Genomic DNA, 22,655 nt, shown 5'->3' with positions numbered 1-22,655 from the left:
AGAGTAATGTTTTTATTTTATCTGAGTTGGCCAAGGACGTTTTCAGAACATAACTGCGTTCTTACTTTTGAGCCCGTTTGTTAGATCTGTTTCAACATGTCCTTATGGTTCTTATGCTACGAGCTAACTAAAGAGCGCTAACATTAGCATGCTAACACAACAATGCAGTACACAGGTGATTGCAGCTCGAGCAAATGACAATTTTGTCCCCCGCTTGTGTTTGATGATGCTTCTTAATTTAAGTAATTACAACGCTGCAGTCAACAAACACAATCACTTTTAATTGTTTAAACCAATGCTGAAGTGTAACATCCTGCAGTTCCTGGAGTGTCCACTAGAGGCTGGCTGCAGAAGCACAGGAAGTCACATACACACCCATTCTAAAAAGCCTGTTTTTACAGCAGAGATGAACATGTTTACAGCCTGGTTCAAAAAACCAAATAGGTGTGATTAGCTCATGTCTGGATGGACACACACTGTACGGGGGGTGAATGTTTTGATGACTCATCAGTTTTGATTTGATGAAGGATAAGAGTTATTCACAATAAGGCGTGTAGCTGACCTGATTGACAGGTGGGCGCGGTGTAACGGTTTGTCAGGAGGTTTAAAACCCGCCTCAGCTCCAGCTCTCAGCCTGTCGTTAGGTTGACTGAAAGTTAGACTGAGACAGCATTTCCAGTATGGAGACCGCCATCGATGGGACTCCAGTGCCCCCTGCAGGAACAGACGGGGGACGTCACTATGGTAACCACGAGTGTACTCCACGAGTGTACTCTAATAGCTGTCCTCTGGTGTTACACAGAATGACAGTAAACACAAACTGAGCTGTAATGAATTGAATGAAAATGAATGTGCCTCCATGGTGGTAAGGAAATGGCCGTTTCACTTGAATGCAGGGCTAATGTGGTGTCCGCTCTCATTTTGTGCACATTAGCGTCGAGTGAATACGACAGCTTTGCTGGGAGTTTAAATTCCCCCGGCTGTTTGTTCCATGCAAGGTCCTCTACATCTGCTGGCACAGTCGCTCCGTTTGAGTAGGAGACACGTTGAGTCTCGCCTCCCATATCAGGTCGTCGTGTGGCGTCATGAGAAGAAGCACAACGAGGTGAAAAGCATGAAGCTGTAAGACTTAAAGACATATATATATATCAGCAAGAGAAAATGACGACAACTGTTGACATTTTTTAGAATGACTCATGAGAAGGGATGCATCCAGAACTGGTTCTATGAAGGACCTGGTTCTGCTTTTTTTCAAAACCACAAAATCAAAAACTATTGAGCTTATTGATGCCGCTATCGAGTCTTAGTCGCATAACTTTTTTGGTTAAAATTCTGACCAAAGAGCTAAAGTTTTTTTTTACTTTTCAGTACTTTTTAGGGCTGCACGGTGGTTCAGTGGTTAGTGCTGTCCCCTCTCTGTGAGGAGGTTCCTGGTTTGAATCCCCGTCCTTCAGAAGTCTCTCTGTGAGGAGGTTCCTGGTTTGAATCCCCGTCCTTCAGGAGTCTCTCTGTGAGGAGGTTCCTGGTTTGAATCCCTGTCCTTCAGGAGTCTCTCTGCGAGGAGGTTCCTGGTTTGAATCCCCGTCCTTCAGGAGTCTCTCTGTGAGGAGGTTCCTGGTTTGAATCCCCGTCCTTCAGGAGTCTCTCTGTGAGGAGGTTCCTGGTTTGAATCCCTGTCCTTCAGGAGTCTCTCTGTGAGGAGGTTCCTGGTTTGAATCCCTGTCCTTCAGGAGTCTCTCTGTGAGGAGGTTCCTGGTTTGAATCCCTGTCCTTCAGGAGTCTCTCTGCGAGGAGGTTCCTGGTTTGAATCCCCGTCCTTCAGGAGTCTCTCTGTGAGGAGGTTCCTGGTTTGAATCCCCGTCCTTCAGGAGTCTCTCTGTGAGGAGGTTCCTGGTTTGAATCCCCGTCCTTCAGGAGTCTCTCTGTGTGTGGAGTCTGCATGTTCTCCTCGTTCATGTGTGGGTTCTCTCCTGGTTCTCCGTCTTCCTCCCACAGTCCAAAGACATGCTGGTTAGGTTAACTGCTGACTCTCTGAATGTGAGTGTGGCTGGTTGTCTGTCTCTACATGTCAGCTCTGTGATTGGCTGGTCGAACAGCGGGAAACAAACGGGAAAAAGCGGTATAGATAATGGATGGACGGATGGATGATAGTTTTCTATAACATCAGTCCTTAAAATAGAAATGACTGTATCAGATGTTAGAAGCTTTCCCCGAGCTGATGTCTCTGAAACGTCGATGAAATAGAAGCAAAGAAGAATGGAGAGCAGCTGCTGCAGAGACACACACACACACACACACACACACACACACACACACACTCTGTCGTTGCTTTCCATAGCGGGTTTGTTTGACTGCATTATGGTATCAGCTAACATAACGACCCTGTTATAGTGCCTTATGCAATCAGACGTGTCGTTTGTGTTAACATTATTTCACTAATTGCATCCTCCCCTGGAGCTAATTACTGCAGCAATGTGCTGTGATCCTATAATATCTTGAGTCATTTCTAAAGCTGAGAGGATTTCATAAATGGTTGCTTTTGCATTTTAATGCTGAGTAGAGAATAATAGCTTATGGTGATGAGGGCGTGCGCGTGCGTGTGTGTGTGTGTGTGTGTGTAATGATAGTGACATAAGCATAGTGCAATAAAAAACTGATTTTCTCTTCTCTTTGTGTAAATTCCCAGGTGTCCTGCAGGTTTTGGCTGAAAGCAGGGAGGAAAATCTCTTTTCTCCTCAAGTTTGTCAAAAACAGGAGCTGTATATTTTATCAGAGCACTTCGCTGCAACGATGCATTTAAAATATATACACATTATGTGCACAAGGTCTCTGACTGTTTGATATTTCCAGAAAACTCTTGCAGAAACATGCAGCATGAGCTTCATTATCATAACAAATAAACTGAAGTCAGTCAGTTCCCATCCAACAAAATGTTAATTTCCTCATTTTATTTATTTTCTGCAGCTGATGTGTTTTCATTTACCGACAGAGGAAGCAGCTAAAGCCTGCCGCTCACTAAAACTCAAAAGATGATTTTAAAAGATGTGAGAGCGCACACACGTGACGACGAATCACGACAGATTGAACAGTAAAATAATCTTACATTTGAAAGATTATCTTTGGAACCATCAGATAATCCGGCCCTTTGCTGACTTTGTTCAGAGGGGGGGGGGGGGAATCTGTCCTGAAATCGTCCTTGTTATCTTGCACTGTGTACCCTGCTAAAAAAATATACTTGATGTGAGTCTGAGTGATTGTATTTGCTCTTTCTGTGTGTGTTCCTCCTGCAGGGGTTGAACCAGGTGAGGAGAGCGGCTCAGCTGGGTCCGGACGGAGTGCGGCGGACTGACTGGCACGACTACGAGTCGATGAGGAGAGACGCTGCTCGATCAGGTCGGTCTGCTCTCTCTGCTGAGTCGGCAGGTTTTGTTTTGGGGAAAGTTTGCTGAGAACATCTGCTCCTCTTCAGCGCAAGGACACACACACACACACACACACACACACACACACACACACACACACACACACACACACACACACACACACACACACACACACACACACACACACACACACACACACACACACACACACACACACACACACACACACCAGCGCTCTCTCTCTTTTCTCATCCTAATTACCTCCATGTGCATTCTTCTCTCAGAGGCGGTGTAAATCAATGCTGCGGGTATAAAGTTCTTAGTTCATAATTAAACACGGTTAATCTTCGACAATAAAGTATCGATCGAGCTGCGAGGCCTCGAGCGGAGGAAAATACCTTTGGCTTTTTATTACAAATGTAGGAGATTTAATGGGCTTTTATGTGGTATTAGGTGGTGCTTAAGTGCTAAATGAGCAGGATAAGGGATCATGCTGAAGACTAAGTGGACAAAACAAGAGTCGAGGACGCTTTCTGTGCTCATTAAAGGTGCACAGCGAAGTACAATCAGAATCAGGTTTCATACTGAGTCTGTTTATGCAAACGAGGGGTTTGTCTTGGTGCAAAAATAATGAAGACTATTTTAAAAGTAGGAGAAAGTAAAGAGAAAAAAACATGATGTCAGGGGATTGAAATAAGCTGTATAAAATAAAACATCCATCCATTATCTTTATTTCACTCTTGCTTTTAACCCCCCCCCCCCCCTCCTGAACTGCTAATCTAACAACGATAATTTTAAATGTATTTTAAATATGTAAAATAAATCTTTTTTTAGGTCGGCTGCTAACTGATCTGTGCAGGTGTGTTCTCACATGTTTTAGTGATGCAATGCGTGCGTTAAAGGAGTCTCTCTTTCTGAGTTCATCTTTGTCACGGTGGCTCTCTCCTTGGTGCTGAAATGTTTGAACACACTGCTGTCTGAAAAGTGTGTTTACGCTACAGAAGTGACAAAACTGCTCCTCGTGAAAAAGCTTAATGTTTAAGTGAGAGGTGAGAGGGCACTGTTTGTTGTCCCACAGCACAATTATCATCAGAAACAGAGACTCAACTCAGAGGCGAGACAAATTCAAATAAATTGGAGGAGCTGGTGAGACGGATGAGGGCAAAAGCCGCTCTAAATACCCGGGAGCCTCAGCCACCTCTGCTATGAAGAATCAGTCTGTGAGAGGTTTTAATTTGAACGGAAACAAAGTCGAACATCCGGGAGGAGCAGGGAACAAATCTTTACATCTTTGTTGCTTTATAGAAGAAGAGCTAAAACTCATCTGCAGATCGTGTTGTTTTCACTTTGACAGATTTATTAGATATTCCCCAATATAATAATAACAATAACTTTATTTAAAAACACAGGTTTACAAAGTGCTTTGACGAAAACAAAAACAAGAACAAACTAAACCAAACACAGAAGAACATAAACAACAGCAAGAACATAACAAATGCAAAATACTAAAAAATAATTAAATACAATTCAACAGAAAAGTGTTACGGTTCGGTGAGTAAAACACCGGAGGTGGACCCAAGTGCAGAACCAAAAGAAAGGATTTATTTAAAATAAAGATCAAACGAGCCACGAGGAAGCACAAGAGACACTAGCTGGCTGGCTGGCTGACTGACTGACTGACTGACTGACTGACTGACATAACACAAACCACATACACCTACAACATCCAATGAACTGACACAAGCGGCAAGAAACACAGAGACTAAATAGAGACAGGGGTAATCAAACACAGGTGAGACTAACAAGACACAGGTGAGGACAATCAGGGCAATCACCCTGGGAAACACACAGACAGGAATACAAGAAACACCGAGGACAACTACAAACTAAATCATGAAACACTGAAGACACACAGAACTCAAGAATGATCAAAACACACTAAAACAACAAGAAACACTAAACACTGAAAAACCAAACTAGAAAAAGACCAAACCATAACAGAAAAGAAACCATAGTGCACGATACCCAACAGACATATATAACCCGACCATCACAAGAACCATCAAAAGAACCATCACAAGAACCATCACAAGAACCATCATAAGAACCATCAAAAGAACCATCAAAAGAACCATCATAAGAACCATCAAAAGAACCATCACAAGAACCATCAAAAGAACCATCACAAGAACCATCATAAGAACCATCACAAGAACCATCACAAGAACCATCAAAAGAACCATCACAAGAACCATCACAAGAACCATCACAAGAACCATCAAAAGAACCATCAAAAGAACCATCACAAGAACCATCAAAAGAACCATCACAAGAACCATCATAAGAACCATCACAAGAACCATCACAAGAACCATCATAAGAACCATCACAAGAACCATCACAAGAACCATCACAAGAACCATCAAAAGAACCATCACAAGAACCATCAAAAGAACCATCACAAGAACCATCACAAGAACCATCACAAGAACCATCATAAGAACCATCACAAGAACCATCATAAGAACCATCACAAGAACCATCATAAGAACTATCAAAAGAACCATCACAAGAACCATCATAAGAACCATCAAAAGAACCATCATAAGAACCGTCACAAGAACCATCAAAAGAACCCAGGCAACACAAGCTGAGACCAAGAGGACCAAAGATTTAAAAAGATGTAAGAAACTAAAAGAGCTAAAAGCAAATCAAAAGAGAACAGCAATAAGAAGGTAAGAGCAGGAAAAGAAATAGAAACAAGTGAATCAATTATCAAAAAAAAACAATAAAAGTGAAAAAATGAAAGTACCAGTTGCCGACCCTGCAGAGAAAAAGCGGTAAAGATAATGGATGAATGGAATTTTTTTGTAAAATTGTACAATTGGAATCTGCGCAGTTTTGCCCATGTAGCATGCATTTACACTTTTTATGTTGTCTTCACTTAAATACGTAGTATTTGTGACTCTTCCTGTAACCAAATTCACCATGAATATACTGTCCTTACAATGAGTTGCATATCTTCAGAGCTAGGCAGTTAGCTAACAAGTGTAAGTCCTCAAAAAAATTACAAGGCGTAACTTTTCTCGTTATTTATTGAAGAATTCACAGTATTTCCATTCTTATTTACTTTCTTTCTTTCTTTCTTTCTTGTAAAACTGTAATAAATCACAAATTGCAAAAAGTACATTAGAGCCTAACAAACAGAAAATAGGACACAAGAAACAATTAGCTAACCTAACATGCTTAGTCATGCTGCTAGCTTACTGCTCTGCTAACTATCAATTTATTAAAATCCAATCGTCTAAAGAAACAACTTAAAAACTTACATTCTGCCTCTGCACACCAAAGAACACAAAATAATAAATACTTATGGACAATTATTGTCCAAGGCAACAACGTGGAAGATCATTCTGCAGGAGGTGAAGAACCTGCTGTCTGCACTCTGCACAGCACTTAAAGGTCTCACATGCTCATACTACTCAGTTCACTTAAACAACCAGGAGGGGGCAGTGTAAAAACAAAACTTAACTCAGACAATATTAAATGTCCTTCACAAAGGGCACAACAATAGAGGTAAACATCAAAGTCACCTGAAGCTGAACAGCCGTCTGTGATTTCAGTGCAAATAATCATCAAGCTCTTCTCCTCTTAAGGGTTAAAACAACGTCATTTAAAATGATCAACGCACTGAGTTTATCAAGCGAGAAACTCCAAGCATTATTAAGAAGCAGAGTTTATCTCTGAAATGAACCATTAAAAGTGAGGGGCTTATTTTCCACAGTTATTACCTCCAGGAGTATAAACTGATCATTTCTGCCTAATGGAACAAGGCAGCCCGCCTTTAATTTGGGCGCTCTCGCTCTGACTGTAGATCAGCCTCCACCTCGTGCACCGCTGTGTGTTTGTGTGCGGCGCGTCAACGACAGGCTAATGAAACATGCAGCACTGGTGTAATTTGATGCACTCCTGAAATGAGCTCACATTTCACCATGTTTGTGTGGCAAAGGGGATGTCGGCGAGTAATTAGCTTCACGCTTGTGTGTACGTGTCGTTTATCTCGGCTCAGTGTAATAATGTACTGTTCGTCCAATATCTGCAGCGATGTATTGATCGTCTCTCTCTCTCTCTCTCTCTCAGTTCATCAATTACTCACCTCGGTGAAATGTAATCTTTTATATCTGATTTAAGATATTATGTATGAAGGATCCAGATTCACATGTTTGTTTTTAAATCAAGTCAACCAAATTCAAAACTCTCACCCAGGAGATCAACGTTAGAGTTACCTTTGAAAACAACAGTCGTCTTCAGAGACGCTGACAAACATTCATGAGTAAGGACAGATTTTAAACCCAAACCATAATATTTTTCCTAAACCTTATCGAGTCATTGAAGCGCCTAGATATAACCAATCAGAAACCTTCAGCGTTGGAAAATGAAGAGAATGTGCAAAGAAAAAAAGAAACTGCAGTTCCTTGGGTGTCCACTAAGGGGTCATCTCTAAAAAGTCCCTTACACACACATAAATGAAAACATCTGTTCATGACAGCAGAAATTAAAATGTTTTCAGCCGGGTTTTAAAATAGATTTTGGTTTGATTGCTCATTTCTTTACCGTCACACACAAGCAGGCGAGCTGCAGCTGTTTTTTTTAAGGAATTGTTTGGGGCCATATTTGTCTTTATTGGCGACGACAGCTGAAGAGGATGGGGAAATTTTGGGAGGAGAGAGAGTGGGGGGCTGAGGTCGCATTCAAACCCATTGCTGCTGCAGCGAGGACTACAGCTTCTGTACATGGGGCACGCATCATAACCGCTAGGCCATCCAGCGCGCTGTGCTGTAGCTGTTTGTCAGCTCTACCTCTTTGCCTGTAGTGTTTCCAATATGGCAACGATCACCATCAATAGGTTCCAAAAGCCCATGGATGGTTTGGATTATAACCCACAGTAGCTGCCACAAGGATTACATCCTCTGCACATGGGGCGAGCAACATAACCACTAGGCTACCGGCGCCCAATCACATTCTGATTCTTGAGGTTTACTTGATCACTTTACTTTTAGGCTCGCTATATTTACAAATGAACGCCAGCATAAGTAACACTTCTACCTGCATGTGCTCACTGACAGTGAAGGACTACACAACCACAGATCCTCAAACAGGATGGGTTTCCCTTTTTTGTGTTTGTCACTGACCTGTGTGTTTGGTGCAGGTAACGGTGAGCAGGGGAAGCCGTTCCCTCTGACAGAAACAGACCGGGTGGACCAGGCTTACAGGGAGAACGGCTTCAACATTTACATCAGCGACCGGATCTCCCTCAACCGCTCCCTCCCTGACATCCGCCATGCGAAGTAAGTCTTACGTAAGAAAGTTTGTGTTTGTAGTTTCAATTTCTTTTCATTTCATTTAAAATGTTCTCTCTTCTCAGTCATATAAACGTGCGATCTTGTTTTTGGTCTTCTGTCACACAACCTTGTATCTGGTTTAGCTTATGAAGCTAGTGAAACTGCAAAGTCATCGGGCCTCATTGAGAAATCGAGAGACGCTATTGTTAGTTTTGAGTTCATGTGTAGTGCTTGTTAAGGATGCTTATAATTGTTTAATGGATTTTTAAAGGACACATGTGATGACAAATCCTCTTCTCCATGTTCCTCTAACTCTAACATGTGTCTCTAGTTTGTCTACAAACCCCCCAATGATGAGAAAAGTCCATCCTCTCCGTCTTCTGCCTGCTCCACTTTTCAGGAAATGTGTGCTCTAACAGGCCGTTTGGAGATTTTCCCTTCATGACATCACAAAGGGCAGTAGCCCCTCCCCCAGGTGGGTGACACTCCCACAGCTAGGTGTTTGTTCTGCCCTCTGAGTCTGCATTCTCACCGTAAACAATAGGACATGGAGCGAGAAAGCACAGAGTACACCCAAGCCCTTCCAGAGAGGGGGCGTGGTCAGGCACAAGCTCATTTACATATTTAAAGGTACAGACACAGAAACAGCCTGTTCTGAGCAGGGCTGAAATAGAGGGGTTTATAGACATGATCAAATACAGGATCAGAGTGGATTTAGAACAAGAAACTTGACATGTTTTGAGGAGCCCTGAGACTTATTTAAACTGAAGAGGAGGAGGAGGATATGTCACCTTTAAGATCAAGTTTCTTCTTGTGAAGTTGGTTAATAACGCCCCATGTGAGGAAACGTTTTGAAAATATAAGTGGTTGAACCTTCCTCTGACTTTCTTGAATCTTTTGAATCCCTTTGAAATCAGTAAACGGCCATGCTAATAGTCGCTTTGGACTGAAGAGGTCTTTATGCTGCAGTATGTTGAAATCTATAAAGTACTCATGGCGTGGGAATAACGGGTCAGGGAGAGAATGTTTGATGTCGTATTTGTCAACCGATGCAGAAGGCAGAAAAAAGTTTTTCAACTCAACTCAGACGACCTATGAACACCCTTTCAATCCTCGACTGGCGCTGTGAAAGGCCTTTAATCACCACGTTTCTTCTGCCTGACGAGACCTTTCCCTCCGACACTTGACCTTCCCTTCTCTTTCATGCGGAAAGCAGCTTTGAGTACTTCCTTCTTGCCGGCATTTTCAGCGTGACATATTCTTTTATCAAAGTTTATAAAAGTCAGCCTTTTTTTTGACCTTACACGTTTTCTTTTGCCGTGACAGGTACTCTGGAATAAATGCAAACATCTTCAAGATCGAAGGCTGACTAATGTTTATTCACACATTAATTAGAATCCTGCTTTTGTGAATTTCTGCCTCTTAGCCTCAAGTCACAGAGAAATCATTATGTGCAAATCGTATATAAGTCTTTGAATGATGAGGACACACGCTCATTTAATTATTCAGCATCAAATATTTCCTGTTCCAGGCTGTTATTTGTGTCAGCACAAAAGAGAATATGAATGTTTCAGAACAAGCTCTGATCTGAAAACTAGGATGGTCTTGTCAGCTAGGTGAGTAAATCAAAACTTGCTTTGAGTAGATGTTGATAGTGGGTTGTTGTCAGGCTTTGTTTGGATTGAGCACTTAAGGTTCATTCTCTGAGCATCAACAAAACAGCGACAAAAACGTCTCCTCCTTACTTTAACTCTCTGATCCAGGTCTACACTCCCTCCCCCCACTACGCTCTGCCAATGAAAGGCGTCTGATCCAACCTTCACAACAGGGTCCTAAGTCTCTGACTAGACTCTTCTCCTCTGTCGCCCCCCAGTGGTGGAATGAACTTCCAAACTCCATGTGGTCTGCAGAGTCCCTCTGCACCTTTAAGAAAAAGCTAAAGACCCAGCTCTTTCATGAATACCTACTAACTTAATGATGATGGTCTCCATATTATTGATGATGATGATGGTAATGACGATGGTTTTTGTTTGATAACGACGACTTATAAGATGGTTTCTATACTCATTAGAGCTCTCAAGAACTGCCCTCAATGTTGTGCTTTGCCTCTGGTCACTTCCTGTCAGCACCTGTGTGTCCAATCAGACTCAAAGCTGATCGTTTGCTCTTACTGACATTGTTCCCTTTTTTCTAGATCCTTGCTTGTGTTGTTCTTACTCTCTGATGTACGTCGCTTTGGATAAAAGAGTCTGCTGAGTGAATTGTAGAATTTGTAAGTTGGATGTTTGAGTCTCATTTTCTAAAGTTTGGTAGATATTCAAGGTGTGCATGGTTAAAGGATTTCAGAAGGCCGAGACATACTGTAGCTGCTGTCATATCTCAGGGTGGGAGGTATTCACTGTTTCTCCACTGAAATGCCTTACTGGGCTTTTACTTTGAAAATCACAACGTTTTTTTTTCATCCCTCAGTTCCTTTTCATGAGGGTTCATGTAATTGAACCATCAGCAGTTAAATGTGTTAAATAAACGAGTGGTATTGAGGGTACATTTAGCCCCTGTGGCTGCTGGACTCTTGTCATTCTCCTGTGACCAATCAGACGGACACACCTGCTCTCCTCGTGGAGCTAGCCGCCGCCGCTCCATCAGCAGGTCTAACTTCACCCAAGTGCCCTGCAGGCAGCATCTGGTGATTGGCATGTCGTCTGGGCTGCAGAAGCAGCCAATCCCAGACCCGTGACTGACACATCCGATTTCTGCACGCTGACTAGATTTAATTGAAGCGCGCACACACACAGGAAAACACACACACACACACACACACACACACACACACACACACACACACACACACACACACACACACACACACACACACACACACACACACACACACACACACACACACACACACACCTGGATTCCCTGTTGAATTGGTCAGGGTTTGTTAGAGTAAACCAGCCGGCTGCCTGTCCATCTCTCCGCCTGCCTGTCGCCAAACGTTCATATTTGATTGTGTGACACGCAGGCTGATGTTTTGCTCAGACATTGATCGACTGCTGACACAGCTCACTGCACACTTCCTCCCTCTCCCCCCCTCCCCCTGTCGGCAAGGTAACATAACTCTCTTCCCCTGATTAGCTCCTCTGTAAGCGTCCTGCTGCTGGCTCTGATGATCATGTACAAGGTGATGGATGTAACCCATCATTAGAGCGCGTTAGCCCCCTGATCACAGCTGTGTGTGCTGCTAATAATAAAATGACTGCTGTTCAGGATTCAACAGGAACATGTCAACGGCCTCAGTGTGGAGCCTGATGCACCGACGCAGGATAAATTATTAACAGTTGTTTCGTCATCCTGTCCAAATATGTTGAACTATTGTCATGGTGGAAAACTGTCCTCCCAAGAGACTTGACAGCATCAGCCTCTAAACTGACTGAAATCCCTCGGAGCCATATTACAATGTGTCTACAGAAAAATGATGACCATTCTGTTTTTTTTACACTGAGGAAGCATCGCCTCGTGCAGGCTTTGCCAACCTTGGGGTCCTGACCCCACATGGGGTTGCATAGAATTCAAAAGGGTCGGTCGCCTTAAATTAGCTTTTATTGATCGACAAAAAAATTGTTGTTTATTTAAATGTATAGAAAACAGGCGACTGTGGGGTCACAGCTAATGCCAAAAGGAGAAACTTTTAGAGTCTCTGTCTGTCTGTCGTCCATTGTGCAGAAACGTCCTCCAAGCCTTTCTTCCTCTTTCCTCAGTATTAAACACCAAAAACACTAAATGTGGTCTAAGATGAGTGTTTTACATGCATCACAGTAGAAAAACTTTCACAAATTGGAAACAAATTAACTTTAGCATAAAGCTGTATGTGTTTTGGATGACTGGGGTCAAAAAATTGGGAACCACTAATCTAGTAGCTGTAGTAATTATAAGGGACTCAAGGCACGAGAGGAAGTGAGGTGATAGAGTGATGGAGCAGAAGGTTTAAACATGGCCGAAGTGCTGTTGCCTCGCAGCGAGGAGGTTCCTGGTTTGAATCCACGTCTGACGGGAGTCTCTCTGTGAGGAGGTTCCTGGTTTGAATCCACGTCTGACGGGAGTCTCTCTGTGAGGAGGTTCCTGGTTTGAATCCCCGTCCTTCAGGAGTCTCTCTGTGAGGAGGTTCCTGGTTTGAATCCCCGTCCTTCAGGAGTCTCTCTGTGTGGAGGTTCCTGGTTTGAATCCCCGTCCTTCAGGAGTCTCTCTGTGAGGAGGTTCCTGGTTTGAATCCCGTCCTTCAGGAGTCTCTCTGTGAGGAGGTTCCTGGTTTGAATCCCCGTCCTTCAGGAGTCTCTCTGTGAGGAGGTTCCTGGTTTGAATCCCCGTCCTTCAGGAGTCTCTCTGTGATGAGGTTCCTGGTTTGAATCCCCGTCCTTCAGGAGTCTCTCTGTGTGGAGTCTGCATGTTCTCCTCGTTCATGTGTGGGTTCTCTCCTGGTTCTCCGTCTTCCTCCCACAGTCCAAAGACATGCTCGTTAGGTTAACTGCTGACTCTCTGAATGTGAGTGTGGCTGGTTGTCTGTCTCTATATGTGTGATTAACTGACGTTCACTCCAGGGTCTACCCGCCCTGAATGAGATCCTTCTTGTGGATTGAGAAAAACAAATGAGAGAGTTATAAAACGTTTCCTCTACGATTTGATTTCAGTGTTCTCTCTTTTTCTCCTCGTAGCTGCAAACAGAAGCTGTACGGCGAGAAGCTGCCCAACACCAGCGTCATCATCCCGTTCCACAACGAGGGCTGGTCGTCGCTGCTGAGGACGGTCCACAGCGTGCTCAACCGCTCGCCGCCACAGCTCATCGCAGAGATCATCCTGGTGGACGACTTCAGCGACAAAGGTACAGAGGATACACACACACACACACACACACACACACACACACACACACACACACACACACACACTCATCTCTCTGATTTGACAACACACCTGCAGCTGAACACACATCTTCAGACTATGAGTTTGATTCACAGGACTTTGCAGGATTGGCTGTGCTCTCTCAGAACGCTCCGTTTTGGTGTGTGTGTCTCTTTAAATGCAATGTTTTGTAAGACTTATGCAGACCACAAACAAAGGACTGGATGGTTTATTTCACATGTTGTGGGTCAGTAGACTCTCAGGTTACACACATATATGTTCAGAAACATGGTAAGAGTGGATTTTTCAGAATATGTCCGCTTTAAGAACTGTCATTTCTCGACTTATCCAGGTAAACTCCCACCTTTTTAAAATGTGTTTTTACAGATATTCAAACATGAACGTCTGTCGCAAAAGAGCACAGTAGCAGATCGTTTCATGTGAACTACCCATTGAGTGCTAACGGTGTAATAATGAGAGAATGTTGTTTTTTTTGCAGTGCGTACAGCTTTTTGCAGTAAATAAATACTTCATTGTTGAACAGCTTGTGTGTGTGTGTGTGTGTGTGTGTGTGTGTGTGTGTGTGCGTGTGTGTGTGTGTGTGTGTGTACCTGTCCTCATGTAATTTCCTCCTTTACTCTCCCTTCACCGGCCCCTCTTAAGAAAGTGTTTAATTCCTTGTTAATTAGCGCTCTCTGTCACGGTCCCTCGTTGAAGGATGTGTTTACTTCTCGTCTCGGCGGTAATGAGATGTTCCGCCGCCTCTGACTCATTTAGAGGTGAACACCCATCAGAGCTCGGAGACTGAACCCTCCCGTCGCTGCTGCTGAGCAGAGCGGGGGGGAGGGGTGGAAGAGAGATTGTAAATCGATAATCGTCTACATTTTAAAACTAAAGAAGCGGTAATTAGAAATCTTGTTATCTTTAAATATCAGCACTGTAAGAAAAGAAACATGGTTTGTATTCAGTACATAAAATAAAAACAGACTGCAGCTGAACTTCCTGTTTTGTTCAGAGAGATTTAAGCATGTGTTTACCATTTTCTCAGGAAACAGTTGATGCTCAGTAATTAGCTGGCTAACACAATGGAAGGCTGAGGACGTATCAGCTCTATAGTTCCTCAGATATTTAAATATCTTCTGGTTCTGCTGGGCTGTTAATTTCTTCCCATTTACTTGTTATTTTTTTGCATTTTTAGGAGCTGATCCTTTATATATATATATATAGAAAGGATCTATATATATATATTCTCATGGTTAAATGTAGACTTCTCATGGTTAAATGTAAACCTTTCTATCAGCCAAGGGAGCTCAGCTCCACTATTGTAACGGCAGCCTACATCCCCCCTGATGCCGATGCTAAAGCTGCTATGAAGGAACTTTACACCGCTATCAGTGAACAACAGACTGCTCACCCGGAGGCTGCATTTATAGTTGCAGGTGATTTTAATCACTCAAACTTAAAGACAGTGCTCCCTAAATTTCACCAGCATGTTTCCTGCAATACAAGAGGAAACAAAACTCTGGACCATGTTTACACAAACATCGCAGGAGCCTACACCACGACCCCCCTCCCCCACCTGGGACAGTCAGACCACCTTTCTTTGTTCCTCATCCCCAAGTACTCCCCACTCATCCAACGTGTGAAGCCATCAGTGACAACGATTAAAGTGTGGCCAGCGGGGACAGACTCTGTACTTCAGGACAAGTTCCATCACACAGACTGGAGTATGTTTGCTTCTCAGGCTACCTCGGGCTCTCACACAGACATTGACACCTACACTTCTTCTGTGCTGGATTATATCAATACCACCATCGACAGTGTTACAACATGGAAGCAGATCACCACGTACCTAAATCAGAAGCCATGGATGAACAAGGAGGTGCGTCGCCTGCTGAAGGCCCGCAACACCGCCTTCAGATCAGATGATGCAATGGCCTACAGCGTATCCAGGGCAAACCTGAGGAGGGGCATCATCAAGGCCAAGCACTGCTACAAGCTGAAGGTAGAGGAACACTTCTCCAACTCCGACCCCAGACGCATGTGGCAGGGCATCCAGGCCATCAGTGACTATAAACCCAGAAACTCCACCCCGATAACCACAGATGTCTCCTTCCTGAACGAGCTAAATCACTTTTATGCTCGTTTCGATAGAGACAACAGAGAGACACAGACCACGACCAGACCTCCTGCAGACAACCAGCCCCTCTCAGGCTGGTGGTCCAGACGGCACCCCCGAGCGAGTGCTCAGAGCATGTGCGGAGCAGCTCACTGGGGTTTTTACGGACATCTTCAACCTGTCCCTCGCCCAAGCAGCTGTGCCAGCATGCTTCAAAGCCACCTCCATTGTCCCAGTGCCGAAACACTCCAGCCCGACAGGCCTGAACGACTACCGCCCTGTGGCACTCACACCCATCATAATGAAGTGCTTTGAGCGACTGGTCCTAGCACACCTGAAAAACTGCCTCCCACCCACACTGGACCCATTCCAGTTTGCCTACCGCAGCAATAGGAGTACAGAGGATGCAGTCTCCACTGCGCTGCACTCTGTGCTCACTCATCTGGACAATAACAACATATATGCACGAATGCTGTTTGTTGATTTTAGCTCAGCATTCAACTCTGTCATCCCCTCCAAGTTAAACACTAAACTCGGAGACCTGGGCTTCAACACCTCCCTCCGTCACTGGATAATGGACTTTCTGACCAACAGACCCCAGTATGTTAGGTCAGGACACACCTGCTCCACCACCATCACACTCAACACAGGCGTACCACAGGGCTGTGTGCTGAGCCCATTCCTCTACTCCCTCTTCACCCACGACTGCAGACCTGTACATGGATCCAACACCATCATCAAGTTTGCGGACGATACGGCGGTGATTGGCCTCATCAGCAACAACGATGACACGGCCTACAGGGAGGAGGTACAGCATCTGGCCGCCTGGTGTGCTGACAACAACCTGCTCCTCAACACCAGCAAGACGAAGGAGATCATCGTGGACTTCGGGAGAGAAAGAGGAAGCACGCACAACCCCATTCACATCAACGGGATGGCTGTTGAACATGTCTCCAGCTTCAAGTTCCTGGGGACCCACATCACAGAGGACCTCTCCTGGTCCACTAACACCTCCAGTCTGGTTAAGAAGGCTCATCAACGCCTCTTTTTCCTGAGGACACTGAAGAGACACCACCTGTCTTCAGCTGTACTGATGAACTTCTACCGCTGTGTGATCGAGAGCATCCTGACCAGCAGTGTCTCAGTCTGGTACGGAAACTGCTCTGTCACAGACCGTAAGGCGCTACAGCGGGTGGTAAAAACCGCCCAGCGCATCACAAGGTGTCCACTTCCTGCCATTGAGGATGTCCAAAGAACACGCTGTCTGCGGCGAGCTCATGGCATCCTCAAAGACTCCTCCCACCCTGCCCACAGACTGTTTACCCTCCTGCCCTCCGGCAGGCGCTTCAGAAGCCTCCGGACCAGAACCAGCAGACTGAGGAACAGCTTTTTCCCCAGAGCTGTCTCTCTACTGAACTCTACCCCCCGAACTCTGAACTCTGTCTCTCTCTCTCTCTCCCTCTCTCTCTCCGCACCCTGCTGACCCCCCTTTCCCCTCCATATCACCTCACACCCCGAACTCTGTATTCTGTCTCTCTCTCTCTCTCCCTCTCTCTCTCCGCACCCTGCTGACCCCCCTTTCCCCTCCATATCACCTCACACCCATCATCCCCCCACCACTCCTCCTGGTCACACACACACTCATCTCTCATCCACCTGTATTATTGTATTATAGTATGTTCATATTCTTTAAATTATCTGTAAACTTGTATAACATGCTCACTGCATCTTATTCTGTATATTATTAGTATAGCATGCTCACTGCATCTTAATCTGTATATTATAATCCTAAGAACACACTTATTTTGTAGCATTACTTATTTATAGCATTTATTTATATTTATTGCATCACATTAATCCAGCCATCCAGATATACCTAATAATTCACTTTTTTTGGCTACATCTGTAAATTTTGCAATTACTGTACATAGCACAGAATTACTGTACATAGCACAGACTATTGCACTTTCTGCTTATTTGCACTTCTGGTGAGATGCCAAACCTCATTTCGTTACTCTATACTTGTATATGTGTAATGACAATAAAGTTGAATCTCATCTCATCTCATCTCATATAAACATATCTTTGCAGAGCGGGACTCGAGCTTCTCATTCGTTGAAGACAGTCATGACTCAAAGAGACATTTACATATATTTTCCATGGTTAAATTTATTTAATTTAATATATACTTCATATGTGATATTTCACACTTAAATGTAGAAATTAAGTCTATCCTCTGAAAATAACTCTGTGAGTCATGACTGTCTACAATGGGTGTAACACCCGAGTCCCACTGTCTGTGATGTTTTCAGAGTTTTCAGAGTCCTATCTTCACTTTGTTTACATCGTCGGGACGGCCGGCTGACTCCTCCCCTCGTGTATAAAAGTTGTTTAATTGAGGGACTAGAGAAAAGAAGAATAACATACTGTACTCACTGCTTAACTGTGTTTCTAGATCACGCTCATTTCAGGTAAATTTACATGCAGTGTGAAGATACCAGCAGAATAAAGATCACTAGCATTAGCATGCTAACACAACAATGCAGCACGAGTTGTTTTGGTTTCATGCTGATGCTCAAGGGCGACATCTACTGGATCAAAAAATCACATATAAAGCCTTTAAAATATGAGTAAATGTTCATCCTGCAAAGTAGCTGCTCTGTGGTAACCATGGACATGCTTTCACTTTCTGAGCCTTTCTAATAAAAACATGAATGTTGATATCAATGATGGAAAACAGGATCTCTTAAATTCTACTGTTTATCAGAAATCAGGCCGACGATGATGTCATCCAAAGTTCTGCTGCCTTCTGTTTCTCAGCGAGCTGCAAACGACAAACACTATGAGCCAGGTGGCAGTGATATTGGAGGGGTATCATAGCAACAAGAGCCCTGAAGGTATGATGGGAAAACTGGCTGTGAGAGTGTAACCTCTCGTCCTTTCATTCATCCGATGTATTCACACCTGTGGCAGCTTTTCACAGCTGGAGTTCTCTTCTCTTGTGTTTTTATAGAAGGTGTGTCGGGTTTCAGAGAGCAGCAAACAGTCGACCTGCGCTGCCTCAGTGTGAGAGTGTGTTTCCCTCTCTGCCAAAGCTCTGCACAGAGAGATAAATGTGTTTACCTCCGTGACATGTTGGAGGAGCTGGTCTCACAGCGCACTGAGAATCTGGAGCCTGCAGCTCTTTTCAGCTCTCTCTGGAGGTTTCTGTTGTACTGTAACTCCCTGCGATGTTTCAAACCTGTCCACTCACCCAGACAAACCGGTCCAGTTTTTAAGGAGTAATAGAAATGCTAATCCTGCTCATGCTTTCACCATGGTTTCCGTTATGTTTGGTCTGTATACATAAGATTCCAGAAAATGTACAGAAGTGCAGAAACCCACTCGTCAACACATCTTGTATTCTTCTATCAACACCATCACCACCACCAGGGTCTAGACTCCATTGGAGGAGGGGGTATCCTCTACTGGGGGGGTATCCTCTAAACTGTTAAATAAATCATTGTTTACTCTCAGTTAAGTCTCTCCTGATTGAAAGGATTTATGGATCTTTTAAAGAGGACATATCACCCCCTCCTCCACCTTTTCAAACAGTCCCCTCCTCCACCTTTTCAAACAGCCTCCTCCTCCACCTTTTCAAACAGTCCCCTCCTCCACCTTTTCAAACAGTCCTCCTCCTCCACCTTTTCAAACAGTCCCCTCCTCCACCTTTTCAAACAGTCCCCCTCCTCCACCTTTTCAAACAGTCCTCCTCCACCTTTTCAAACAGCCTCCTCCTCCACCTTTTCAAACAGTCCTCCTCCTCCACCTTTTCAAACAGTCCCCTCCTCCACCTTTTCAAACAGTCCTCCTCCTCCTTTTCAAACAGTCCCCTCCTCCACCTTTTCAAAAAGTCCCCTCCTCCACCTTTTCAAACAGTCCTCCTCCACCTTTTCAAACAGTCCCCCTCCTCCACCTTTTCAAACAGCCTCCTCCTCCACCTTTTCAAACAGTCCTCCTCCTCCACCTTTTCAAACAGTCCCCTCCTCCACCTTTTCAAACAGTCCTCCTCCTCCTTTTCAAACAGTCCCCTCCTCCACCTTTTCAAAAAGTCCCCTCCTCCACCTTTTCAAACAGTCCTCCTCCACCTTTTCAAACAGTCCCCCTCCTCCACCTTTTCAAACAGTCCCCTCCTCCACCTTTTCAAACAGTCCCCTGTGGTCTAAATGAAACATCTGTGCTGGTCAAAATCTAACATGAATCAAGCACTAGAGGAGGTTTGTGACCCTGTAGAAACCAGCTCTCTCAGAACGCTCCGTTTTGGTGTGTGTGTCTCTTTAAATACAATGAGCCCCCCCATCACTCCTCTGTAGTGAGAATAAAAATGGCTGACCTGCGCAAAAAGTGGATTGGTTTTTTTTTACCAGAATCCCACTGTGACATCACAAGGAGAGCACATTAGAAACAGAGCATTTTTCTCTGTGTTGTAAGACTTATGCAGACCACAAACAAAGGACTGGATGGTTTATTTCACATGTTGTGGGTCAGTAGACTCTCAGGTTACACACATATATGTTCAGAAACACTGTACAAGAGGATTTTTCATAATATGTCCCCTTTAATGTAAAGTTCAGATCATGTAAACGTTACAGTTGGTCTAAATCCTAATTGTTTGTTTATACATTTAGTTCCATATTTATTATCTTTTGTTGTCTTTTGTCTTTCTTTCTGATGCTGTCTCCTTTCAGTAGCTGTAATCAGACTCTTTAAACTCTTTTCTCTTTAGAGACATGAGATCCTGAGATTGTCTCATTTTGCTCACTTGGTGTAACCAGATTTGGGACGCTGATTTTCTCGCCTTTTCTTTAACTGTTTTCACTAAAAAGAGGGATTTCACCAGATTACCCCCTGCTGTCACATAGCAGCGGGGGAATCAGGCGGGGGCAGCGTCTTCATTTTCTTTGCATTCTGTTAATTTCCACCCCGTGGCAGATTGTTGCTTTCTGTCACAGAGGGCGTCTGTCCTCTCGCTCTGCAACAGAGTAAACATCACACACTCCACGCGCTCTCCTCCAGCTCTTCACACTTCTCCTCTTTAATTACACGTTTCAGCTAAGGTCATTTCTCCATTTTCTCTCACTTTCACCTCGTCCAGAGAGAGAGAGTGACCTCCAACGTTCAGCCGGTTTCTCCCTCGCTCTGACCGGCTCTGATTTACAGCCGGCAGCATCAAAGCATGACACTGAGCTACAGACACTGAGCGAGTGTCGCTATCACCGATGACAACGTCTCGTTTATATCGTCACACTTTCTCTCCTTCTTTCTCTCCGAGCCTGTAAACTGAAACATCTTAATCTAAACCCCGAAGTCTCCCTGAACACACCGCTCTGAGACACCGCTCTGACACCACGTGAAGATGAAAGTGGAAGAATGAGATCACTGATATTTGTTTATTTCAAAGTCAGTTTTGCAGCAAGGTCACAGACATTTGCATGGATTCACACTGCATGCCTCTAATTCTGCCTTTTCTCTTTTTCTTGTTCTTCGTTTCACCACACAGCCTACACATGGTGTACGACGTATTTACCTGATGCATGACTTTTAGAATAACCTATAATGATGAGAATAACTTTATTTATGCAGCATCTTTTTTTTTATATATTTATTGTAGAGATAGGACAGTGGACAGAGATGGAAATCAGGGAGAGAGAGAGAGGGAAATGACATGCGGGAAAGGAGCTACAGGCTGGATTTGAACCTGGGCCGCCCGCTTGAAGGACTGTAGCCTCCGTACATGGGGCGTGCGCACTAACCACTGCACCTATGCAGCACCTTTTTAAGCACAAGAAACACGTTGTTGGTGTAATCCCCGGTCGTGGTTTCCTGCTCTTCTGACCGAGATGTTATGAGAACTCTGCGAGACTTGACCAGAAACTGACGCCAAGTTCTGACTTCTTATAATTGGGGAGTTTGTAAACAGAATAGGGACACATATAAGTGTTAGAAAAACATGGTAACCTGTATTTTGAGCGTGAGCGATGAACACTGCTGGAGAGGCAGAGAAAGTGTCTGTAGCTCATCATCACACACAGAAACAGGAAGCTGCCCTCCTCCGTGTTGAGGACAAGCGGGCGTTACATGTAAGAGTGTGTGTGCTACAGTTTATCCCTGATGGAGCCGTGTGTGTTCTTCCTGGGATAAAACTCCTCCAATATCCACCAGAGTCTGATCAATCAGTCGCTTCAGTGGAGAGCAGTTTAGACCACTACGGCTGGAAAACCATCAGTCCAGGATCTTTGATGATGATGGAGTGTAGGAGTCTGTCCAGCCCTCATAGAAATACTCCAGTTGTGTTTGTCAGTATCATTGATTGTAATTCATGTAATCGCAGCCAGTCGCACAGCATGTATGAACTCACTGCATCCGCTTCCTCTGTGATGGAAACCTGCCATTGGCTGATTGATCGTTCAATTACTTTTCTGCTCTCTGCATCCAGATGGGATCAGTTGCTGCAACAAAGAGCTGCAATTCTTCTTGTGGAATAATGCTGCTCATATGTTGACTGACTCTGGAAGATACAGAGGAGTTTCGGTGGTGTGCAACGGGGCCGAACACAGAAGGGTGACGGCTAAATGTGCAGAAATATGTCACTGTGTTCAAAATGAAAATAAATGTTTTCTCTCTGTCTTTGCTTGTGCGCAGAGCTGCCAGAGACGACCACTTGTGGACTGACATCTTTGCACCAGCTTGTCTTTCTGTTCTAAAAATTGAATATTGAAATAGTAAAGATGGACGACGCTTCTGTCAGACTTTGTAAACAGCCAAGACTTCAGGGAGCAGGATAACTTCCTGTTTACTGCGAGGCTGTTATGTCACCAACGCTGTGATTACATCGGACACTCATGGAGTCTGATTGTTAAGATGAGGGTCACA

The 22,655-nt window shown here is 44.2% G+C and overlaps 1 protein-coding gene across 1 annotated transcript in view; it reads left to right on the top strand.

Annotated features, from left to right (window-relative positions):
* LOC109996436 (polypeptide N-acetylgalactosaminyltransferase 10) overlaps positions 1 to 22,655 on the top strand; it is a 64,686-nt gene that overhangs the window by 15,285 nt on the left and 26,746 nt on the right. Inside the window, exons 2-4 of the mRNA XM_065963102.1 lie at positions 3,291 to 3,393; positions 8,593 to 8,731; positions 13,438 to 13,604. Coding sequence (XP_065819174.1) covers positions 3,291 to 3,393; positions 8,593 to 8,731; positions 13,438 to 13,604 — 409 coding nt within the window. The remainder of the gene's footprint in view (positions 1 to 3,290; positions 3,394 to 8,592; positions 8,732 to 13,437; positions 13,605 to 22,655) is intronic.

This window comes from Labrus bergylta, chromosome 14, assembly GCF_963930695.1.
Source record: "Labrus bergylta chromosome 14, fLabBer1.1, whole genome shotgun sequence".
Classification (NCBI taxonomy): Eukaryota; Metazoa; Chordata; class Actinopteri; order Labriformes; family Labridae; genus Labrus; species Labrus bergylta.
This window is presented reverse-complemented; position numbering and strand designations above follow the sequence as displayed.